Source organism: Balaenoptera borealis (assembly GCF_965194805.1).
Source record: "Balaenoptera borealis genome assembly, chromosome: 12".
NCBI classification, from domain to species: domain Eukaryota; kingdom Metazoa; phylum Chordata; class Mammalia; order Artiodactyla; family Balaenopteridae; genus Balaenoptera; species Balaenoptera borealis.
In genome coordinates, this window is record NC_138869.1 from 84,546,244 (window position 1) to 84,568,095 (window position 21,852).

A 21,852-nucleotide genomic window follows, 5' to 3' on the forward strand; every position below is an offset into this window, starting at 1 on the left:
CCCCTTCTTTAAATGACTTGCTTCTAACCAATAGAATACAGCAGTTTGAGAGGATACCCCTTCTGTGATTAGTTTACAAATGCAATAAGATGTCACTTCCATCTTGGTTGAAGACTCTCATTGCCTTCTTGATTTCCATGTCTTGATGGAGCAAGTTGCCATGTTGTGAGCTGCTCTTTGAAGAGGCCCACACGGCAAGGGACTGAGGGCAGCCTCCAGCCAAGAGCCAGCAGAGGACTAAGGCCCTCAGTCCAACAACCCCCGAGGTACTGAATGCTGCCCACAGTCATGTGAGTGAGCTTGGAAGTGGATCCTTCCCCAGTCCAGCCTTCAGATGAGACCCCAGCACCAGCTAGCAGCTTGACTGCAGCCTCATGAGAGACCCCAAAGCAGAGAACTCAGCTAAGCCAGGCCCAGACTGCTGACCCACAGAAACTGTGAGATAGTTGTCTTAAACCACAATTTTGGGGGGTAAACTGTTATGCAGCAACACATAACTAATACAATGGGTCTGGACTCAGATTGCAAAGGGCGAGTGGGGTGGGGGGAGCAAAACCGTAGTCACCAGACTACCCCACGTGTAAAGGATCCAAAATAAGTCATTTCATTTCTCAGTTTCAGTTTCCTTTCCTATAAAATATTTCTTAATCTGCTTGTTACTACCTCCCCATATGAGAAGATCCTTGGAACAAGTACTAGAGCTGTATGCAAAGTAGTGCATCTAACATGCGGATGTGTTTAAGACTCTAACACGAGCATCCCAGAGTTCACAGTCATCTAACCCATAGCAATCAATGTCTGAGATTCTTCTCCATGCCTCCCCTGTGGAAACTTTGCACAGATGAGGAATGGAGAGCATAGAGTTAAAACTATGTTGACAATGTGTCATTGAGGATGGATTCGTGAGCATGAAGGATAAAACTTACTTTTTAATAGCAATCAGTTCCCCAGACTCGATGCTTCTTCCCAGCAGGACGGAACCATAGGTTCCATCCCCGAGTTGCTTGATGGTTGTGTATCTATTCATGGTGTGCCCGCTCAGGCCGGACACTCATCTCAGGGCCGAGGCGGATCAGTCCTGCAGCCGCAGCAGACCTCCCCGGAGTGTAACCAGATTTTTCTATGGCAGCACCAGCACAAGGTACTCAATAGAACGTGACTATCTCCCAAATACATATTTTCAAAGATGAGTCTTCTGCCTTTAGAGAAAAATGAAAGACAAGGATAAATGTTAATGTATATTCTAAGTCTGTCTAAATCAGGGGTCAGCTGTAACCCCCAGCCTGCCACCTGTTTTTTTGTAAATAAAGTTTTATTGGAACACAGTCATGCCCACTCACTTGCATATTGTCTGCAGCTGCTTTCACGCTACACAGCAGAGTAGGTGTGACACAGACTGTATGACCCACAAAGCCTAAGGGATTTATTATTGTACCCTTTACAAAAAAAAAAGTTTGTTAACCTCTGGTCTAAATAATGCTCTTTTCCAATTTTTTATAAAATGAGGCATAGCGTTCTTGGAAAGTGATTTATCACTGACTCAGAAATGAATCAGCTGCAATTTGATGCCTTTCTGCTGGCTAACCACTGTAGGCAAACAGGACATGATAACTACGGTCGATAGAAATTGCTGAGCTACAAGAATCCATGCTAAATATACTGTGTTATGTGTAATTCAGCTACAATTAACAATGTAAACATACAAAGGCCAAGAAATGCTTAAATTAAGGTTCTCCTGATATAGAACTTACATGTGCTCCATGAACTGTTTGTGGCTAGGCAACAACCATATTTTATTAATATTATTTTTATTACTAGATATTCAGAAGCTAAACAAAGAACTAGTAATTTTTTAAGGCCTGTATGTAGGGTGTATCTCTTTTAAAGTCCTTCAGTTGTGTTCTTTAAAAAGATAAGTCATGGGACTTCCCTGGTGGAGCAGTGGTTAAGAATCCGCCTGCCAATGCAGGGGACACGGGTTTGAGCCCCGGTCCGGGAAGATCCCACATGCCGCGGAGCAACTAAGCCCGTGCGCCACAACTACTGAGCCTGTGCTCTAGAGCCCGTGAGCCACAACTACTGAAGCCCACGTGCCACAACTACTGAAGCCCACGCGCCTAGAGCCCGTGCTCCGCAACAAGAAAAGCCACCACAATGAGAAGCCCACACACGTGAGGAAAAGTAGCCCCCGCTGGCTGCAACTAGAGAAAGCCCGTGCGAGGCAACGAAGACCCAATGCAGCCAAAAATAAATAAATAAATAAATTTATAAAGAAAAAGATAAGTCATTGATTTTTCATTTATAAAATTGAGTGTCATTCAGTCTGCCTATAATAAAGAAAATGCAGTACATAACTTAAGTGATTGTAATGCCTTTAGGCAAGCATTAATAAAATGTAAATGCTTAAATAAGAACACTAAAGACATTAAAAAAAATACATCTGTCAAACTAATAATCTGAAAAATCAAAAGATCGGAAAAGAATGATGGAATAAGTGACATTCTGCATCTAAGTCCAGTCAATGCAGCTTCTCCTTCCAGAAGAATTCCAGTCAATAAATGTAGAAGGAAAGAGGGAAATAAGAAATTCGTTATTAGGCAAACGTCACAATTTGTTGCAGACAAGAATTGCCGATGGATGCAAATATTGGTCGATGAACGTTTGAGGAGAAACAGGCTATTCGCATAGTTTCCAAGTATCTTTGGGAATTCCCTGGCAGCCCTTTCACTTACCAGGCCCAGTTTCTTCGATCCCTGGTTGGGGAACTAAGATTCCACAAGCCAAATGGAGCAGACAAAAAAACAAAATATCTTTAAGACATTTATTAATGTCAAAGGGAAAGATGGTAACTCTACAGGCAGAAATCTAACAGAAACCTCCTTACCCAAGTGATCAAGTTCAACATCAACATTACTAAGACATACGACACCATGTACCCTGGATATTATGCTCTGAGGAGGGCACACCATCACCTCTGTGGTGTTCTGTCAAAAATGCAGAACCTTAATCCACTCATGAGAAAACGTCAAACTCAAAATGAGGGACATGCTACAAAAAACTGACCGATACTCTTCAAAAGTGTCAAGATCATAAAAGGCAAGGACAGACTGAGGAACTGTCACAGATTGGAGGCAAAGAAGGAGACATGACAACTAAACACAATGTGAGAACCTGAATAAGATCCCAGAACAGATAAAAGACATTAGCGGAAAAGTTGGTAAAATTTGAATAAGGTCATAGTTTAGTTAATAGCACTGTGCCAATGCTAACTTCCTGAGTTTGATCATTGTTGTACGGTTATAGAAGATGTTAATATTAGGGTAAGCTGGGTGAAGAATCGCTAAGAACGGTCTGTACTATTTTTGTAACATTTCTGAAAGTCTAAAATCAGTTCAAAATTAAAAATTAAAAAGTAATTCTAGTCTATGTTTTTGTGAAGGCTGTGCATGACCTTGAGAAACCTTAAGAATTGTAAAAGTTATTCCTGATTTCACCATATTCTACCATATAACTGGAAAACCTTTTAGAGATCAAGCCTCCCCGCCCCTCCCCCACTCATTCCCATTTCCCCACAGAACCATTTTAAGGCCCCTGGTTTGAAGAGCATTTTCCTTCTTTTGAAGCTCTACAGGATCAGACACCCTACAACTTCCTTCAGCAGTTCTTTACAGTGATAGATTCCATTGCTGATTAATAAATATTTCTAAAGCACTTCCTGTGTGACAGACCCTATGTTAATATCTGGGGATACAAAGACCAATAAAATACAGTCCTTTTTTTTTTTTTTAAAGATCTTAGAGTCTCATGGCAGAGGATGAGAGTGGGTGGATGCATACTCATGAATATGCACTAAGATGTTTCACGTACACTGAGGGTACAGGATGTGGGGAGCGGTTAAGGAGAAAGCCCCCTGGCTTCTAACTTGGTTGATTCCACTTGGGCTCAGGTGGGCAGTAAGAAGAGTCTTCATAAAAGACTGAGTCTTGAAGGAAAAAGAAAAGTAGGTGTTTTGTAATGTAGGGGATTCTAGCATTCCAAGGAGCAGAAAAGAAGGCACAGGGGCTTGAATCTGGGGTGGAGGGGAAGGTGAGAGCTTGGAACTGGAAAGAGATAACCCCAGAAGTTTGCTTGTTGAGAGCCTCAAATGACATTTCAAAAAACATAAGGCTTTGACTAGATCCTATACTAAAGGAGAAGAAAACACTATAAAGGACATTAATGGAAACAATTAGGATATGGATGCTAGATTAAAGTATTGTATCTGTATTAAATTTACTAAAGTTGATGCCTGTCCTGTGGTTGTGAAACAGCATAGTCTTATTCTAAGAAAATACACCCTGAAGGATTTGTAAGCAAAGGACCATAATATATGCAATTTATTCTCAAGTGGTAAAACAAAAATTCTGTGTGTGTGTGTGTGTGTGTGTGTGTGTGTGTGTGTGGAGAGAGGGAGAGAGAGAGAACAAATACACAAGGGGGTAAAATGTTAACACAAGGTAAATTGGGGAAAAGGTGTATGGGTCTTCTTTGTACTGTTCTTGCAACTCTGTATGTTTGAATTATTCTAGACTAAAAGTTTAAAAAAATTCTCAAAATGGTAGAGGAAGGAAATCTTTAAACAGATAATACATATCAAGCATTTTTTTCAGCCTAAAACATTTTAATGTAGATTTACTTAATAAAACCTAATATGAACTTGCTCGTAAGACAGAACACATCATACATCATGGCTCCTCCACTTCACGATTTGTGCATTGTGGACTGTTTTGGATTCAAGGTGTGTCTCAACATAACATAGAAAGAGCATTTGGGCCACAACATAAGCAATTTTGGGCTCTGTGTTTGTTTTCCCCTCTTTTTCTTTTTCATATTTATCTCCATCTATTTTTGATATGACATATGATTTCTGCATCATTCATAATTTCATTTTCAAACAAATTAAAATTCCCAAATCATTGTTGTATGTCATCTTCCTTAAAAAAAAAAAATCACTGGAACTTTGATCTGTCAAAAATCAGCTAACTAATAAATTACATGCTTTATTTATCTATTTTTTTTAAAGTAGGCTTTGACCTAGAGACAGTGGGAAGTTAATTAAGGTTTTTTTTTAACAAGAAAATAACATGATCAGATTTGCATTTTGTAAGTCCAGTTAGTTTTCTTAATGTCCAGCTGAAACCTGCCTATTCTAATTTAAGCTAATTTCCTCACGCTTTGTTTTTTTTGTGTGTGAATATAAAGAAACTATCTCACGAAAATGTGATGTACATCAAATTAGTAATCAAATGTGTATCTCTCAACCTCCTCTTGCTGTAGTTACACAACCTTTCCTCATAGGACCTGTTTTCCACTCCTTTAATTATCTTTGGCATTCATCTCTGAATCCTCACGCATTTCTCCATGTCTTTGATGAACTGTGGCAACCAAAACTTAATAACGATCTACATTCCAGTAGCCTGTGGGCTCTCCCCCAATTTTTGCAATGGCATTATATATAATAATAATAATTCATATCTATCAATTATTAATCATAGAAGCCTTTCTTTGATAGTTAGTTCCTCATCTACTAAAACTGCATAATTGGGACAATGTCTTCCTAGATTATCACTGAGAAAAAGCTATCTTGAAAAAATTAAGAAGAACTTTACTGAAATCGTGATAGAATGGGTCATTCATTCAGTATACAGTCACCCTATGATTCCTCCTTGTTACTGTCTGTCACATTATCATAGAACAAAATTCAATTTCTCTGGCAAGATTTGACCCTCACCAACACGTGGCAGTTGCTTTATAATTTTATTTCAGGTAATTACATACCGACTGTAAAATGGATCAGACTAGAGTCTCTTCAGGCACTGAAGTCAGGTTGACAATTTTATTCAAACTTTACCAAGATGCCAAGCACTATGGAAGGCTTCTGGGGCACATTATGGATAAGAGAAGGGTCCTCCTTTCAACAACTCCTGATCAACACGTACATGGAAAATGTAGGAAACGCTATAAGCCCACGGTAGAGAGAGCAACAAACTCTTGGGAGGAGGGAGAGATCAGACACCCCTTCAGAGAAGAGGTAATATTGAGGTTTGAAGAGTGAGCAAAGTTTTATTACACAGAAAAGGGAGAGAAAGGAATTACAGATGGAGGAAACTCTGCAAAAGGTTGGTGGGTATAAGAGCTTGGTATGTTCACGAGAGCTTACGGTTCCTATGCTGGGTGAACAACAGAATCACCTGGGGAACTTTTAACAAATACTGATGCCCAGGCCCCGCCTCTGAGAGTCAGGTTGAGGGTGGGGACTGAGTTTTGATAATTTAGAAAGCCCTCCAGGGGACTGTCATGTGCAACCCCACTGTGAAGTACAGGGCTAGGACATAAAAGCCACGGAGGGCAGTAAGGAAATGCAGCGAATGGCTAGAAACTTAGGGTGAGGCCCAGCTGTGAGGGCGTATATCTGTCATGCAGGAGTTTGGTCTTTACCCTGCCACACGGGAGCTCTCTGGGGCTTTTAAGCAGGGAAATGACATGAGGGAGATCCCCCTGGACTATTCAAACTGATGTTAGAATAGAGAGACTAGAGGCAGAGAGACTAGACGGAGGTTACTGCAATAGTCAGGTGAAATATGTGGAAGGCCTGAACAAAGGTACCAGACAGGATGAATGTTATAGAGAGTAGGAGACACAATGGGTTCTGTTTTCTAAGGTGTTGAATTTGAGATATGCACGAAACCTCTCACTGGAGATGCTCTAAGGTTGCTTTATTTTTTTTCCCCAAAGATAGTGCATTATTGGAGTTCTTATTAGGAGGACAACATTCAGACAATGTTAATACCTTGCACAACTCTGGGGTACTCATAGAACACTACATGAATGGTGTCCACTGGAGCTTTGCAACATGGCAGCTGTGGGTCCGGAACAAGGGACATGACAATCTCAACATACCCCTGAATTACTGTTCAACTTTGGATGACAAACTTCAAGAAAGATATTAAAGAACATAATAAGGGGCCTAAATGAAAGCACGAGAAGAGTAGTTGAAGAAACAGAGAATACATGAAGAAAAAGGGACTTAGGAAGCTGTGGTGATTGTTTCAAGGGTACAAAGGAGTATCAGAGAGGAGGGCTAGTTACACTATATACAGATCTAGAGAACAGAACCATGACACCTATCTGAGCTTTCTGTTCTCTAGTGAATTATTTCCAAGTGATATTATTCAAATTAGCATTAGACAAAAAGTAGCATTCAACCCATGGTCAACTCTGAGCATCCTAGCAGGAAGTGGTCACTGACTTTTGAGATCAGTATTGTTCAGTTGTTCATCATTTTTGTGGTGGCCTGAATATGATGACTCATGTTTTACTCTGAAAGGAAAGGACGAAAACAACAGGGTGATGGACAACGCACTAGGAAAAAGAAGGGCGATATGACTGATGCCATTGCTGATCTACCCAATAGCAATGCTCCTCTTGCTGCTTAGTTTATAGGGCTCTGATTTTATTCCCGATTCAATACAGTCAGGGATGGCAGTCACCTACTACAGCCCCAGGGCATGGACAACGATCAGTTGAAGCCAAGCCAAACAATTCCATTGTACTTCCTACCGAACACTGTTTAGGAGTGGGACTATGGCTCTGACTTATGAGACGGAAAGGAAAGTGAGCTGGTGAGGGAAGAGAAGGGCTTCTGAGAGGGAATCTACCCTTTGATAGAGACAGCTGACAAAGAGGTTGCCCTGTGTTTCTGCCTTGAACATGGTTGTATAAAGCTGTAATATTCAGAGCTGAGACAGTCTTCTGGTGATTATGAGACGTCAGCTCTAAAGATGAGAATCCCAACTGCTGAGGATGGATTAAAAGAAAGAAGCTGAATCCTGGATGACATCACTGGGCTGCTGCACGATCCCTGAAAATATCTGCTTTAGATTTCTTGTTATATGACCTAATCAAAAGTCTTTGTTGCTGAAGCCACCATCAGATATTCTGTCAAGGACAACTGAAAGCATTCCTCTGGAACACACACAGTGACCAGGGAATGGCCCTTGGGGTAAGTTTCTGGCAGGGTAGAGACGACCAGAGTGCTACAGTTGTACAAGCAAGAAGTCACCATGTGGACCACTAGCCAAAAATCTCAAGGAAGGCTTAGGGCCACTGATCCCTAAATAATGGCTAATTTCTCTCATCAAGGACATGTCATTTACTGATCCATGCATCACTGGCAAAAACCAATTTAAAAAATTCTTCCTTACTAACAATATTAGTTTTCTACAGCTGCTGTTCATGAATTACCATAAACTTGGTAGCTTAAAACAGCAGAAATGTATTCTCTCACATTTCTGGAGGCCAGAGTCCAGAACCAGTATCACTGGGTCGAGATCAAGGTATTGGCACCTCCTCCAGAGGTACTGGCTCACTTCCTCCTTGTCTCTTCCAGCGTCTGGTGGCTGCTGGTGTTCCTTGGCTTGTGGCCACATCACTCCAGTCTCTGCCTCTGTGGTCACACTGACTCCTCTCTGTGTCCAATCTCCCTCTGCTTCTCTCTTACGAGGACTAGTGTTTCCATTTAGGGCCCACTAAACCTATCTCCATTTAGAGATAGGTTTATCTCCCCATCTCAGATTTCTTAATTTAATCACACCTACAAAGTCTATTTTGCCAAGTAAGGAAAAATTCACAGGTTCCAGGGACTAGGACCCAATATCTTCACGGGATAGATACCACCATCCAATGAACCCTCCCAAAGACTCCCACAGTCATCTGAGCTATGGCAGCCGTGGTTTTCTATTCATACAAAGTTGAGTGTCTTAGGAATGAAATCAAGAATCTAATGCTTAGTTACCCAATGAACAAAGGCAGTCCTTTTTGAACGATAGAGAGTATTTCTCTTTAACTCTACAAAGCAGACAAGACTTCACAATTCTGGCTGAAATCTCAGTAGATGACATTAGCATACGGAGGTTCTACCCTGTGTGGACCAGGGGCTGCAAACAGGCAGGCTGAGGATGGAATTCACAGATATGCTTTGAGTTTATATTTTAAAATGGGAACTTTCATATAAATATCGAGATTTGGGGTAGCTCTAGAAAAACTGAAGAGCTAATAACACAAGGTCCTTTGTCCTCTGTGGGAATAAAAAGCTAGACAAGGGTGGTCACTGGCCTTTTAGGCCAAGCGTGAGCTCTCTATCCCGTCACTGTCCCCAACCTCCCTGTGTCCCTAAAATGAACGTCGTGGCAGTTGCTAATTTTTTTTTTTTAAGTTGCCATTTATTTTTGCACCTTCACGGCCACTTGTTTTACTAGAAGAAAAATATTTCTCTATTCCTCTGCCTATATCAAAAGTAACAAAGGAAAAAGCCTGGAAAAAAACTTCATTCTAAGAAAAACTGGAGGGAAAGAAAAATTGTGGTTCTCTTTTTAAAAGAGAAGAGCAACTCCCTACCGTTTAACAAGCACATACCCAGCTTCCTTGATTCTTGTACGTTTCCTCCTCTGCCCCTGAGAGCATGTGAATTCACAGTTCCTGGTATAGACAGTCACTACTGCCTGGGAAGTGAATGGGGTGTAACAGCCCATCCATTAACTTGGGGAATCAGCTAACATGTTAACGGGCAGTACTTCTAAATACCACTCAGACTCCAAGAATGAACTTGGATAATCACTCACTATAACCAATCCACACGTAGCTTACTAATATATCAAATAAGCCAAAAAGGTAATAATAATAATAATTTCAGAACTTACTATGTATACCGTACTGTTATAAGTGCTTTGCATATGTTAATCCATTCAGTCCTCACAACGGCACCAGGTAGGTACTATTATTATTACCCCTATTTTACAGATAAGGAATCTGAGACACCAGCTACTTGTTCAAGGTTATGCAACTAATAAGTGTTGGCAGTGAGATAGGAACCTGGGCCGACTGCACCAAACTTAGGGGAGAGATTGCAAAAGATCCAAAGGTTATGAAATCTTTTGAGGATCTGAGAACAAGAGGAATTAAAAGAAGTACTTTGTAGCTCAAAGTCCAAATATGGAAACCGGTGATGTGGCCATGCTCTAGTTGGCCTCATTCTACAATCGAACTGCAGTGGACCGAGCGGGGACCTTGCCCGCAGCCACTGCCTACAGGGGAGGCAAGTGATTGCAGACAAAGAGGAACTGAGTCCCAGTTTCCACTCGGCACAGACCTCCTGTGACTCGGAGCATCTCTTGGCCCTCGGGTTAATTTCTGTGAGGTGAGGGCACGGGACTTAATGAAGCAAGGTGGTTTCCTGCTCCATTGTTCTGTGGTTCTGTGGCTCTCTGGGTCAGGAATCAAGCTGGCACTTGTCTAAGAAAAAAAACAGATCAACGTTTCCACCTTTCCCATCACATGCACAAAAGCTAGCAAAGAGCAGACAGTGCCCCAGAGGGACCTGTGTGCTATACATCATCTCCCTTCCAGAGCAGGATAAGTGTCTCACTGTCTCAGCCAGACCCCAAAGCTCAGAATCTACTCCTTTTCCTCCCTCCGAGTCCAGCTCAAACATCACCTTTCCAGGGCCTCCTGTCCCAACCTGCACAGACACAGCCAACGGCTCTCTCCCCAAGAGGCCACAGTGCCCTGTCCCCACTCCCCAGTGGTCAATGACACGCAGGCCTGTCCCGGACAGTCACCACGCTTCTTTCATTTCTGCTCTCATACCTCATGCTCCGCCTACACTAGCAGGTACTCATGGTTTGAATGGTCAAAACATGAATTTTAGTCTTTGCTATGTATCTTCTGTACCACCCTTGGTAAGTATCTCAAAACAGAATGCTTCTATTTCTTCATGCGCAAAGTCATGGTACTCAGATTGTTTGCCCTGAGCAGAAATGTTCTGAAGTTCTGAGATGGGAGAATAGTAAATACTGCAGAAAGGCTAAAGCAGGCAGGCTGCCTGGGCCCTCCCACCATGGTGCTGGAATTACTGGGTCTCAAAGAATCACAGAAAGGTCCCCACAGTGTCGTCAGATCAGGCCTTCGGCTTCTGGGTTAGGCTGTACCCAACTCACAGAGCAGCACAGCTGTATTTCGCTTTCAAAGGGTTCCAGACAAACTTTGAAATGAATGCTATGGTTTTTCTGGCTAGGTGACATTGGGGAAACCTTCCTGCGGTCTGTCCCAATTCCCTCCCCTCGGCTCAGTCCTCAGTAGGGCAGATCATCTGCTCACGGCCGGGCTCTCACACCGGGTGCCCTGCTCATTCCCAGCCTGGGAAACCAACCAAGCAAAGGGTGGCCCGCTCTTTAGTTTGAAAACTTAAGAGTCACTGAATAAATGCCACAATTACTCATTTTTTAAGATAGGAGACAGAAAATTGTACGCAAAAGTGGGCATCTCTGGGAGTCGTGGTTTACCAGCGCCACTTCCACCATTCAGACCTGTGTGAAGAGCTTTTCTCCCTGAGCCTTGATCGTTTTCCACTGAAAAGATGCCACTGCTTTCACCTGTCCTCATCGGAAAACTAGATCATGTGCAAAATCACTCAATGGCCCTTCTCCTGGCACTTCTGAGTTCCATTTTACCTTAACTGGCATGAATTCTAGGTTCAAACATTTCATAACTTTACAAGAGTAAAGTTAATAGTGTTACATTTCTAAAGTTAATATTGTTACATTACATCGTTACATTTTTAAAAGGTACTAAAAATAATACATTTGTATTTCTAATTTTTCTCTCTGGGAGGACCTAATTCTTCTGCCCACATACATTTTAGCAAGAATGTCCTTTAAATATTTTGCCTCTTGGACCAGTGCTTTTTTCTGCATTGGGGACAGCGGCTACAATGCCAAAAGAGCCTCCTTTATTGTGGAACGTGCTCTGCCTTTCCTGTGACAAGGAGCACATTAAAGATGCTTCTGGCTACTGCCTTAATTGGAAGGATGGGAGAAGAGGATCCGTTACCTGGGCTGCCCTCTTCTATTCCCCAGAGACTGTTTCATGCCCTGACCTCCCTCACATCCTTCAACCCCAGCTTCTGAAAGGAGAATTCATGCACCAGGTCCTAAATCCCAGGAGAAGGGTCTACCACTTCCCATCACTTCTCCCACAAAGGGCACTGTGCCCCGAACCTAAAGTAAAGTCTTCCATCGCTTGTAGATTATTTCTAAACTAGGACCCATCATTCTATGTGGTCTGTGGGCTGTGAAGAACCGAAGGGAAAGGAAATATTGAAGACCCAGAGGAAGAATAAATTTCCTCTGACTTGTGGGAAACTGCGGATGAGTTGGGGTGACAGTCTCCCAGCTTCACGCAGGCGGTGGCCATGGTCCCAGCCCCAGTTGCTCACCCGATTGCCACCCTCTGTTCTAAGGGTGGGCAAGGGAGGGCGAGGTGAAGATGAGGGAGTGAATCAGAACATGTCACACATTCAAGCGCTACTCAAATATCACAGCACGTTTAACTCAGGGCTGATCTCACGCAGCGTAAGATGCTTCACCACCATGTGTAACAACAAACAAATCAATAAAACATATTGAGGAAGTAAAGGCTTAACATAAAAATAAAATAGAGCAGGTGTCAGCAAATGTTTTCTGTGAAGGGCCGGTAAATACGTTAGGCTGTGAGGGTGACATGTTTCTGGCACAACTATTCAAATCCTCTGCTGTAGCACAAAAGCAGCCACAGATGACACGTAAACAAATGGGCACGGCTGCATCCCGGTACAAGTCTATTTACAAAAACAGGCAGCCGGCAGGACATGCCCGCAGGGCATGCTGTGTGGACCCCTGAAGCACAGGAAACCTTGCACGGAGGCAGAGCACTTTAGCCCTTTCCACATAACCCTCATTTACCTCATTTACGTCACAGGGTTACGTATACAGACTGTGTGTATCCTGAGAATATAAGCTTCCTGTGGGCAGAAATTTTGTTATGTTCACAACTGTATTCCCAGCAACCAGACAAGTACCTGGCATCCGGTTGGCCCAAATAGGTGCTCAAAATAAAAATGTGTTGAATGAATAAATTAATGAATGAGTAACTTATGGGTTTATAAAGGGTCACTTTGTTAATTTTCCTATACCATCAACCCCACTCCTACTGCCATCCCTCATAGATTCTTTGCAAAACTGAACAGCTCTAATGGAGGCTAGGGCACAAAAATTATGAATCCTTCTAAAAGCTTTTATAACAATTTAGGAAAACATTTGCTTTTTAACAGCTAAGATGACAGGTAGGCATATATAACTTACTTTTTTCTCACTCGGTTTCGTCTGGTTAAACCAATCATCAGTAAATTCACTTTCAAAGCACAGGCAGTGTCCAAGAGGACAGAACTATTAACTATTGTCTTCTCGGAACTACAAACTCATGCAGATAGTAACTTTCATGATATTGTGAAATATGTAGGTGGACATTACACCACTACTCCTTTATCTTCTTGGTTCTGGGCCATTATCTTTTATATTAACCATGAGAGCAGTCACATGTTATCAGCACTTTATCATAGACCACACTACACCTATAAAAAGATAAAAAATGACTCACATTGATCTTTCCTCACAAATATGTGGCTCTCACAAGCCCTCGGCCATCACTGTACACTTATCAAGTGGCTACTAAGAGCATGGTGGAAATAACACTATTGTGTTATTTTATTTTAAAAACAGTATTTTTTAAATTAAAAAAAAACTGAGGCTGACAAACAAAATCTAGGAAAAATTGAAAGTAAGGTAATATATAACCTAACGCTAATTAGCATAGATTGAATGCTCAGTTTAATAGGACCTAAGTTCAACACGGGCATAGTATCATATTGAGGAAACCTGACTATAGAATCAGATTTTTTTTCCCTATAAGGGACCTGAATGATCACCCCCCCAACCCTCACTTTACAGCTGAGATGCTGCAGCCCAACGGACAGAATTCTTGTTACCTTCAGGGCAGCAGAGTTTTAAATGTGTGAATATAAGAAATGTTTTCATAGTCGATTAAAGATGTAACAAATGCTCCCACTTCCCCTTCTGCAAAAAGTACATGAAGGTATTGCTAATCCTGAAACTACATAGAAAAAAAAGTGGCAGCTCTCCAGAGACGTGTTTTCTTCAAACTCTGAGACAGCTTCAAAAGTCGGCGCTCCCAGGATTTGAAGCCAGCTGCACAGGTGAGTTCAAACCCAGGCACTTCTTTCTACGAAGGTTTCGACTTTCAAAGCACAGTGACTTACTTCACTCTGTAAGACAGACTCTAGGTCCATCCACCTTACTACAAAATAACTCAATTTCGTTTCTTTTTATGGCTGAGTAATATTCCATTGTATATATGTGCCACATCTTTATCCATTCATCTGTTGATGGACACTTAGGTTGAAGTAAGTCAGAAAGAGAAAAACAAATACCATATGCTAACACATATATATGGAATCTAAGGAAAAAAAAAAAAAAAAGGTCATGAAGAACCTAGGGGCAAGACGGGAATAAAGACACAGACCTACTAGAGAATGGACTTGAGGACATGGGGAGGGGGAAGGGTAAGCTGTGACAAAGTGAGAGAGTGGCATGAACATATATACACTACCAAATGTAAAATAGATAGCTAGTGGGAAGCAACCGCATAGCACAGGGAGATCAGCTCGGTGCTTTGTGATCACCTAGAGGGGTGGGATAGGGAGGGTGGGAGGGAGGGAGACGCAAGAGGAAAGAGATATGGGAACATATGTGTATGTATAACTGATTCACTTTGTTATAAAGCAGAAACTAACACACCATTGTAAAGCAATTATGCTCCAATAAAGATGTTAAAAAAAAAAAAAAAAAAAGCACAGTGAGCCAGGCACTTAAAGTGCAAGGACGCTTCCGTTTCCTTGGAAGGAATCAAGAAAGGAAGCTCTCCGCTTGGATTGAATATTTCCCTAGGATCTGTTGAGCAGTAGAATTTTCCGAGCATCAGACAGCACCTCACGAGGAGCAGAGAGAGTGAGCGTGAATTCCACATCAACCTTGGTTACCATCTCGAGGGGACCCTCCACTGCTTCTACTTCTTTGGCTACAAGTAAAGATGCCTCTGATTTCTTCCTTCCATAACTTAGCATTTTAATGCACTCTGCCCCAGGAATTGATTTACTTCAGCAAATTGCTTTTACCAGGAAATTTTCTTGAACACACAGGTGTACTAATAAGGAAGTTAAAACCCTTTCAAGGAAAGCACAGCCACAACCTAGGACACGGTTACATGGTAGATATGGGTGTAAGTCATCTGGCGCACACCTCTGCATGTTCTCCGGGTCACCTACAGCAACCACAAACACTGAGGTCCACAGATAGGAGGTTTCTGATGCTCTAGTTACAGGCCTTTCTCAGAAGGTCATGGTCAAGCAAGAGAGCTGATGAGAAAATTTACAGTTAAGACACTATTCACAGGCTGACAGATCAACATACAAAGAAAGGTCACTGTGCCCAGAATTCTGCCAAGAAATCGCTAGGCAACACGTCCTACCATAAATACATACCCTCACAAGCAGAAAAACAGAAGTGCTACGTACAACTCCAACTCAGCAAGAGCCTGCAAAATGAAATGGAGGAGCTTGCCGCAAAGAAGCAGTGAAAAAAAGAATTTAAAGGCAGTCGTGTTCCTGGCAAGGTTCAGACAGAAAAACAGCAACAGATCCCAGAAGCAGAGCTGTCACCAGGAATAAGCTAAGCTCAAGCTGTTTTAAGTAAGGGCAGGATAACACTTACTAAGGATTCCGCATGGCTGCCATCCCCTGGGCCTCCAGACCCAGCCATGACTTGACTCCAAGTCAGCTGACAAACAGCTACCAAATATTTGCTACATGTTCAGGGCTCTCCCAGTCACTGGAGGGATGAGCAGATTTTTGTCAGGTGTGTTCCAGGTGCTGTTCAGGCACCAAGACCATCTCCACACTGCAGCCAGGTGGGGAGGCATTTCCCCTATTTTACACGCGAGGACTAATGCTTGGAGAATCCATAAGGACACATGAGTACCGAGGAGTGAGGCCCCGACCTCAATTCTGCCTGACTTCAAAGCCCACAACCCCACATTACCATGCAGAAAATATGGCTCCTGCCCTAAAGAGGCTTAAAATAACCTAAACCAATGAGAGATCAATATAAGCCCTTGAGCTTCCGTGGTGGCGCAGTGGTTAAGAATCTGCCTGCCAATGCAGGGGTCACGGGTTCGAGCCCTGGTCCGGGAAGATCCCACATGCCGCGGAGCAACTAAGCCCGTGCACCACAACTACTGAGCCTGCGCTCTAGAGCCCGCGAGCCACAACTACTGAAGCCCGTGCGCCGCAACAAGAGAAGCCACCACAATGAGAAGCCTGCTCACCTCAACGAAGAGTAGCCCTGGCTCATCCACAACTAGAGAAAGCTGCATGCAGCAACAAAGACCCAACTCAGCCAAAAAAAAAAAAAAAATACAAGCCCTCAATGCTAGTGTCAAAGTCAAACTTTAAAAGGTGCATTACAAAAGAAACTGGAGACTTGCAAGAGAGAGAAGAGAAATGAATAGTTAGAGAAGATGTTATAGAAGAAGTGAGGACTTAGCTTCCTCCTCTGAGGAAGGGTAAGATTTGCACAGGAGATGGGGGAGAGGGGTGAGGGTTTCTAGGACAGCGATCTGAGCAGGAACCATCCCGGCCCCCTTAGTAGAACAGGCTCGAAAGAAGACCACACCCATAGAGTGCAAAGATGTATGCTGAACTGAAAATAGAATTTAGATAGGAGGGGTGAGGCCTGATTATGAAAGGCCTTAAAAATCAGGCAAATTATTTTAGACTTGAGAGAGTTGAGAAGGGAGAGGACCTGAGGGTTGCAAGGCAAGGAGAGACGTGAGGAACTGATAGTTTTAAAAGACTAGATGGTCAAGAAGCTGAAGAAACCAGAAAGGTGTGTGACTCATTCATTCATTCACCCATTCCATCCGTCCATCCACTCATTCAGCAAACATTTAGTGAGGACTTACTAAGAGCCAGCTTGGGGCGCTAGCTCAGAGGCTGCCCCAGTCTGCAGGAGAGGAAGGGTGAGCTTCTGGATTAGAATATGGAGGGAGGGCGCTATATAAATCCCATGTCAAAGGTCTTCATGACTCATTGATAGAAAGGATGAAGGAAATGAAGGAAAAGGCTGTTAAAGAGAATTCCAAAAGGTTCAAGACTGACAGGATTTCCACCATTACTGGGAACCTCAAAAAAACAATGAGAAGAAAACAATGAAAGTAGAAAAAGAGTTTTGATGATGTGAAACAGTCAACAAATAAAACCCCCAAAGCCTGGTTTCTTTATCCTGGTAGCCTGTTTCCACGCAGTCTGAAAGTAAGACATTTCAGTGAGAAAAAAGCATTTCTTTGTGACTAAATGCTGAGTTCCCTTGGCTAGGACAGACCTCTGCCCACTCAAACAAACTCCATCAACCCTCCAACACATCCTTCGATCATCTGAAACTAAACTGGTCTCACTTAGAAACGTGGTTGCCCACTCTTGCCCTGCCACCAGTTTTGACTCTGGAGAAGGGTACAAGGTAAAGGGGACAGGCAGGGTCACTGTAAGGGCTGGACCTTAGGGAACAAGCAGTGGCACAGGGTATCATTTTAAATAAAGAATCCCACCACTGCTCTTATTTCTACACCCACAATTACTGGTCCTCAAATAGACAGGAAGGCCAAATTCTTTACCAAATTGCAGTGCTTTGTTCAGAAACTATTTCAAATGTGCATATTTATGAATACATTAACTCTTAGCACAGCTAACATATGGTTGAGGCACAAATTCTTCTTAATAATTTATATGTTAACTACACAAATTTAAAGCTCATTTTAATTTTATATTCAGCAAAAGTACAATTCACTTTGAGGGCACATCCTGAAAGCCCACTCACTGGAAAATGTGAGAAACGAAAACTGTACCTATCAAGCTGCTACAAAGAGCGCTCCAGGCAAAAATAGAAAACAAGTGCCAATACCTTAGAGAAGTCTAGCTCTGGATGCAAAATTCAGGGTGATATTTTCTCAGTATAATTCAGCTTTAGCAAAAGCAGCTCTTTATTTAGTTATAAGTGGAAACGAATACTCTTTTCTGCAGAATAAGGCATTCAACTACTTTTTTATTTAAAAGTAAAAGCCCTCAATGCTAGTGTCAAAGTCAAACTTCAAAAGGTGCATTACAAAAGAAACGGTGGTTCTGTAAAGTCCTTCAGCATCCCTCTCATAACATCTACTCAGATTAGTAAGAAAGAAATCAGAGCAGAAAGAAACCCAGTGAAAAATGGTTGCACATAAATGTGTGAGGATTTCTTGCTCAGACCTCTTGCGGGACAGCCAAAGGCCTAGTCAGGAAAATTCCGAAAGCAAGTCCTCCATATCCTACCAAAGGGGCTTCAAATAGCGCCGGGATCTTTCCCTTCTTTAACGCCAAAAGGTAAACACCCATCAAAATCTTCCAGACTCCGAGGAAACGGGAGTTTTTCTGCCAAGAGGGAGAGACCCACAGAACCGCGGAGAGAAACTACAGCCCGAGAGCCTCTCCCTCGCCCTCCGATCCTTCGCGGGGCCACGGCACTGGGGGCCCTCGCAGCTCCGGTCCATCGCCCCGAGTGACAGGTCACCCGGCAGAAGCCCCTAATCCCCCACCCCACTTACCGGCGCCGCGAGCACAGGCGGGGGCCCGCCCCTGCGGGGAGCGCGGCTTCTCGGAGGGCGGACGCGGTGCCGGCCCGGGAGCGGGAGCAGGAGCAGGGCGACCCCCGCTAGGACGGGCCGAGGGGTCCGCGTAGGGACGCCCGGGGGCGCCGGCGAGGGGCGCGGGCCGCGCCGCGCATGGTGAGCGGCAGGGCACCCGGCCGCTCTCCAGCCTCCGGCAGGAAAACAAACAAAAGGCAGGGAGGCTTCTGGTGGGGACGACCGGCCTCTTTCCCTGGGAAAAGTTACCCTGCAGCTCCCCTCGCTGGCCCCGCGCGTCCCTGCACCGCGGCCGGGCCGCCGGGGGCGCCGAGCCGCGCGCTCCGCTCTCCACCCGGGGCCCGCTGGAGCCCAAGGTCCCTGAGGCCCGCCGACCGCCAACGCGCCCTCCAGCTCCACACGCTCGCCTTACTGCAGATCGGCTGCCTCGGGCATCAGGATGGAGAAGTGCAGGCTGAGGATGCACGTTCGGAGGACATCTCATTACAGGTGATCGAGGTGAACACACTTTCCTGGCTTTAAAAAACGTAACTGCAGTGCCACCGAAAGTGGTTGAAGATGGCAAATTGCGTCATATCTATTTTACCATAATAAAAAATATTCAAAATAAAAACCAGACTGCCCGTTAGCATCCATTTGAACTTCAAGAGTTTTTATATTGTGAGCAACTTTAGTTTGGAAAACCGGATTGTTAGGTGGGGAACAGACTAGATAATGGTCTACAGAATCGTCCTCTGTGTGTTAACTAGTTATATGAAGTCTAACACTTAACACTTTTTAAACACTTTCACTTGTGTCGTTAGTTATATTGCGGAGGTAAATCATCCTATAAGGATTGGCCCTGAACCACTTTGAAAAAAGAAATTGCTTCGAGGTCCTCGATTTAAATTCACATAAATGCCCCAAGCCGAGGGTGCTCAAACTTTAGTTGGAGGCATCAGAATCACCCAGAGAGCTTGTGAAAACAGATTGCTGGGCCCTCTCCCCAGAATTTTGGTGCTGATGCTACTGGTCAGGGAAACCACACTGCCCTAAGCAACACAGTTTTAATTAATAAAGCAGTATTCCTTTCACACATTGTGGATCTTTCTCTGAGTTTAAATTCCCCAGCGCAGATCAATTTTCTCTCACTATCTTTGTTTTTGAATTCTAAGAACCGAAAAGATTGTTTTTTCCAAGAAGAATCTATGCAAAAGGCCTGAATTCCTCTTTCTTCTTGCTTCTGTTGAAGAAACCTACAAGATACAGGACAAACTTCCTTAGACTTCCTGTCTCAAATGGGAAAGGGTCATCTGGCCGCTTGGCAAACGTATAACATTTATCTGCCTTCATGTTTACCTATATAACACCCAAACCATATGGCAAATGAAAATTGAACGTCATTGTCAATGAAAAGATAGGGAGACAGGAGGCAGCCTAACAAATCATATACTACTCCCAGAAAAAGTGATTTTTAAAGTACTTAAAATGATCAGTTTTAGTCAAATTCAGTTGTCCAAGCAACTGGCAAATGGACTGTCTTGATCTACCTTTAACAAGGGTCCACTGGGCTAGTAAGTGGCTTAGGTCAGTAGTCCTAGCCTCGGGAAGATTATAAGTAAGTATTATATAATATGATGAGATAATACAACCCTGTAAAGAAGCCTAGTAGATACAGTGGATACTGACCTAAAATTGAAAATTAGTATATATGAAACATAACAGCGTTTTAATAAAATAGGTGCTCAATTTATTGTTAAAAATACGAATTATTATTTCATTAAACTTTTTTATTTACTAGCATAATAGAAATCATCTGTGCTAACTGACTAAGCATTCAGCAAGTTTAATGAAATAGACTCATTCTGAAAATATTTCAATACCCCATTCCTCATTTGCAAAACTGATCTTTTGTATTCATGAGTCACATATAACATTTTCTTCTATTATAAATCTGTACATCTAATCTTTCTCCCCTGATTTAAATTTCAAAATACAGTTTAAAAGAGGTCATTGGAAGGAAAATCATCCTTAAAAGACCTAAGCCCTAGTCTCTTAAAAACTGAAAACTAGTAAATTTTTAGTCCCCGTTAAACAAGAATGTACTTTTTATAGGTAGCTGACTTAGGATGCAAATGAAAACACACCCATCGGAAGGGTGGATTCTAATATTAAAAGACAGCAGTTGGGGCTTCCTTATTGTAGCTCCATTCTGCACCCCTCCCATCTTTTTTTTTTTTTTTTTTGCCTCTATTTTCTGAAGAAGAATGTTCTGCGTTACTAAGATCTAAATAAATAGAATAAAAGAAAATAATGGATAAGAGATTTAAACTCTTGTGAATTCGTGGAACCACGAGTAGGATCTTTGAAACCTGATGACTATTAGTACCCCACACCTAGTAGAAACTTTAGAAACTCCATAAATGTTTGCTGAATGAAGGTAAGAAGCCCCAAGACTAGGTTTACACAAAGCAGAGAGCATGCAAAATTCAGTATTTAAAACAATGTAAAGTGTGGGAAAATAATACTCCGCCTGACAAACAAGAGTGCCTTCTGCGGAAATGAAATCAGGTGTTTGGGCTGTAAGAAGCGGAGTCCGGACGGCAAGTGAGGGCTGGCGCTCTACGCGGAACGGTGGACTACAAATCCCAGTGCGCCGCGGGAGCCGTCTCCGCAGGACTCGGGGCTCGGAGCCGTAGAGCCGCAACGTCCTCCCGCGTTGCATGATGGGATCTGTAGTGAGACGGGCGTTGCGGGGGCTGTTTTCTCTCCTCCCGTTGCTTTCCTGAGCGCCTCTTTCTCAGCCTCCAGGACCGTGTCTTTAAAAAGTTTAGTCGTTATAACAGCCTGTGACGATAGTGGAATTTAACTGTCTCCCTGCAATCCCGGAGTGGGACTCTAACCACAGTCGCCGAGGATCGTGTAGTGACCGTCCCGAGCACCCAACTCGATGCCTGCGGGCCGCTTGCCTTAGGGTCTCAACTCTATAAATTTGAGTTAACTCCTGTTCAAGTTTGCGTAAGTTCACTGAGCCGAATACTAGGCTGAGTTTGGCCTTCGGCACCCCGGGCTGACCTCATCCGGGCTGTCCCTCGCGCACACAGCAAGCGAATGCCCCTCGCCCTCCACAGTGAAGTGCGCGGGCTGCGGAGCAGGGCGGCCCACGCGGGCGGAGGCGGGTCAGCACTGCGCATGCTCGCTGCGCCGGCGCAGGTT

General features: G+C 43.3%; 2 protein-coding genes across 6 annotated transcripts in view; both read right to left on the minus strand.

Moving 5' to 3' along the window:
* CILK1 (ciliogenesis associated kinase 1) overlaps window positions 1-1,064 on the minus strand; it is a 33,929-nt gene extending 32,865 nt beyond the window's left edge. For both annotated transcript variants that reach the window (XM_082346257.1, XM_082346258.1), the window contains exon 1: window positions 927-1,064. In XM_082346257.1, the coding sequence (XP_082202383.1) occupies window positions 927-1,027 (101 nt within the window). In that variant the 5' untranslated portion in view covers window positions 1,028-1,064. The remainder of the gene's footprint in view (window positions 1-926) is intronic.
* LOC309607598 (uncharacterized protein) lies at window positions 1,057-21,662 on the minus strand (the record flags this gene model as incomplete). 4 transcript variants are annotated; one of them, XM_082346305.1, is made up of 2 exons in its annotated part: window positions 19,070-21,662; window positions 1,057-1,199 (listed from the first exon to the last, which is right to left on the minus strand). In XM_082346305.1, exon 2 carries the CDS (start codon window positions 1,174-1,176, stop codon window positions 1,057-1,059), a length of 120 nt encoding a protein of 39 aa, XP_082202431.1. In that variant the 5' UTR covers window positions 1,177-1,199; window positions 19,070-21,662. The 4 variants fall into 4 exon arrangements, with proteins under 4 accessions (XP_082202431.1, XP_082202430.1, XP_082202432.1 ...); XM_082346304.1 differs by lacking the exon at window positions 19,070-21,662 and adding an exon at window positions 18,619-19,044; XM_082346306.1 differs by lacking the exon at window positions 19,070-21,662 and adding an exon at window positions 18,347-18,581.
* Window positions 21,663-21,852: the final 190 nt, after the last annotated feature.